Below are 3,224 nucleotides of genomic sequence, written 5' to 3'. Positions count from 1 at the left end.
ATATTTTTTGCCCTTCTCTCTCTCCCTCCCTCTCTCTCTTCAGGTGTTGCTGTTTCAGTCACTACTTCTGGTAACTGGATTGGGAACTTTGTGGTTGCTATGGTAACCCCATTACTCCTCGGTTCTATACTAAAGACGGCCGGTACATTCTACATACTGGCAGGGTTTCTCTTTGCCTCATTTTTATTTGTGTTGCTAACACTTCCTGAAACAAAAGGAGAGAGTCTAGAGAGAATTGATGAATTGTTTCTGAGGCCATGGCTACAGAGGATTAACCTATTCTACTATCTGAGGTACATGTACATGTATACACAGCCTGTTTGTTTAAATGCTGATCACACTTATACTGTACTTCTTTACATTATTATGTTTACAAATAGAAGCATTACAAAGTACATGTAGCTGGATTGATTATGGGGCAATGTATTAAAAATGTGCATGTCTGCGTGAATGCATACTGAAATTTATAGGATCTACATGTAATATCTCAATAAAAACAATTCTTAACCTTTATTCTCTGATAGGTGTTGTTGTCCATGGTCTAATGCTTGTAGGGTAAGGACTGCACAAGAAGAGAACACTGTAGCCATTGTTGGTATAAAGAATGAGAACAAAGATGATACGAGTGATGAGGCTGAAGATGAGTGAGTATTTAATTGTATACCCTCTCTTTCTCTTCCTCCTCCCTTCTCTCTGTCTCTCCCCTCCCCCTCTCTTTCTCAATCCCAATACTCTAATCATGTACATGTACTGTTCTTTCTCTCTTCTCTTTACAGTGAGAATGAGTCACTGATAAAAGATACAGATGTTCTTGAGTCTAGTCTGTCAGCTAAATTTGACAAATAATGGATGAAGCAACCTTTGTATCATTTTGTGTACTGACAGTATTGTTAGATTTTTATGATGCAGACAGATTTTATTATTTTGCTATTATTTTTAAAAATTTATACATGCAGCAGGTTGTACAATGTAACACAATAGAACTATCAATGATGTGGGCAAGACTTATAGATCTAACGGTAATGGCAAGGATAACTCTAGATACATCTGTTTGCTCTATGCGGGTGGTATTACTGCAGAGATAAGTACATAGCATATGTAGATAGACTATAAGCTAAAAACCTAGTCTTTTCAACATCACACAAGACATACATAGATCTGTGTGCTCTTGGAGTTCAAGCCTGAACTGCATGGTGCAGTTCAGACCAATACTGATCTATGCTGTTCAGGCTGAGATTCTTGATACATTTATTGACCAGACAACAAATGACGAACAAAATCAACAATACACTGATGCAGAGAAAAAACTTATACAATATGGTATTCATACAAATAAGTGTAAGTACATGGTATAAGTGGCACTGAGTCACACAACACAGTTTTTGGGTACTTTGCAATGAATCGCCACAACCTAAAATAATACAATAACTACCTCAGTAAAATTAATTTCACTAACCATTTCTCCTTTTTTGTAAAAGTAACTCGTTCCCACTTCTTTCTCAGGCTCCACCAAAAGCTTGCAATGATCGTCTTCATCATTCTTATACCAGACTATATCTCCAGCGATGATGGCTGCAGCTCGACGTGCTCCTCTGGTTGTCTCTTGTAGTGGTCTACGAGGAAGAGCTGCCCGCGCTATCAAGTTAGCTCTTGCTTCTCTAAGCCACATCATAAATAACAGCAAAAGCATCATGTCTCAACTATGCGATCAAGGCTTGCTTTAGAGCTATAGCACCACACTGTGTCACACAGTACAAGGAGTGTCAATGGTGTGGCCGCCCACACCATTGACACACTCACTCTATGAATATCATTATAGATGGTCACAACTTCACATGCACAGTACAGTCTGTAATAATTATTATTGGTGAATATCATTATAGATGTTCACAGTACAGTCTGATAATTTATGTGTGGGGTGATGACTGCATGTACATGCGATTATTAAATTTTAGCATTAAACCAAATGACATTTTTCGGCTAAAATTACAAGACAATCCAAAAGGCAGCAAAAAGCAAATTATTGTTCAATCTATTTTTTAATGTAGCAGTAGTTTGACATCCCTAGTATTGCCTGCCAGTGTCAAACATGTGAGGAGTCTATACGAGAAGCTAAGTTATACATATTAGAGTACTGGTATACTCAACTATCTATGCCGGGCTAAGCTAAATACCATAATGGGTACACAGTGTGACAAAATAATGAGTATATTTGTATTAAGAAATCTCTAGTGTCTGTGATAGCATGCATTACATCAGAAGCCCATACTCTCCAGTCCTTCCTCTAAAAATTGTTTATACATTCTCATAAATTTTGCTGTGAAGGCCTCAAGATGAAAGATTGCTTTACTACCCAGTTGTGACTGTGCTTGATACTGAGCTGCTAATTGAGTCACTTCAGCTTTCAGTGTACAATCACAGTTAGCAACCAGCTCATTCAATATCCTCTGTAGAAGGAAAATATTAGAAAAAATATTACAATAATTAATTTTAAATACATGTACATGTATAATTTCCTATTACTCTCACTTTCTTCCAGTAGAAGAAAGATTTCTCTTTCAAAATTTACTAGGAGTCTCTCATTTCCTCTTATCTCTCTCTCCTTCCCTCCCTCCCTCTCCCCTCTCTCTCTTAGTTACTTTAAAAATAATATCAGGTGGTATACAATGAGTTAACAGCTCATAATAATGTCCTCTTACTTCAAGTATCCTCAAAAATAAATAAGATACATTTTTATTAATTTTAATAAAATATTATTTTTTAAAAATATTGCCTTTGTGTTACAGGTATACCTCTTAGGGCTCTGCTCTGTGATGATCATTGCAGCTGTTTCAGAGGCGTCGCTGCCTAAGGGGCAGGTAGGGCAGTTGCCCCACCAATATTTTGAAGATCAGTAGCTAGTGATGGGCGATTCCGAGTCCGGAGTATTCGATTCTTCGATTCCGAATGGAATCATACTCGTATCGAAAGAGAAGTAGGAATCGTTTGAAACGATTCCGAATTAAACCACACCCAACCACACCTTTTAATATTAATAATAGTTTTAAAACCAGTAGTTAATACCTTAATTATTGCTTTAATTGATACCACGTGGCTTTGCGCATGCGCAGATGTAGTCTCGGAATCGGTATTCGATTCCATCGATTCCAGTCTCAGAAGTATTCAGAATCAGAATCGAATGCAAATTTCTGGATTCGCCCATCACTATCAGTAGCCATTTTTAT

The 3,224-nt window shown here is 37.3% G+C and overlaps 2 protein-coding genes across 2 annotated transcripts in view; one reads left to right on the top strand and one right to left on the bottom strand.

Annotated features, from left to right (window-relative positions):
• Window positions 1-648, top strand: part of LOC109585797 (sugar transporter ERD6-like 4) — a 7,948-nt gene extending 7,300 nt beyond the window's left edge. The window contains exons 10-11 of the mRNA XM_020001929.1: window positions 136-293; window positions 525-648. Of these exons, the coding sequence (XP_019857488.1) occupies window positions 136-293; window positions 525-648 (282 nt within the window). The remainder of the gene's footprint in view (window positions 1-135; window positions 294-524) is intronic.
• A 1,309-nt stretch (window positions 649-1,957) lies between these two features.
• On the bottom strand, window positions 1,958-2,884 carry LOC109580121 (replication factor C subunit 3-like; the record flags this gene model as incomplete). The annotated part of the gene is made up of 3 exons (XM_020001927.1): window positions 1,958-2,447; window positions 2,640-2,709; window positions 2,793-2,884. Coding segments are annotated over 3 exons (354 nt in total), but the record flags the coding sequence as incomplete, so codon positions are not given.
• Between the last annotated feature and the right edge of the window lie 340 nt (window positions 2,885-3,224).

Source organism: Amphimedon queenslandica, unplaced genomic scaffold, assembly GCF_000090795.2.
Source record: "Amphimedon queenslandica unplaced genomic scaffold, v1.1 AMPQUscaffold_13008, whole genome shotgun sequence".
In the NCBI taxonomy this organism is placed as follows: domain Eukaryota; kingdom Metazoa; phylum Porifera; class Demospongiae; order Haplosclerida; family Niphatidae; genus Amphimedon; species Amphimedon queenslandica.
This window is presented reverse-complemented; position numbering and strand designations above follow the sequence as displayed.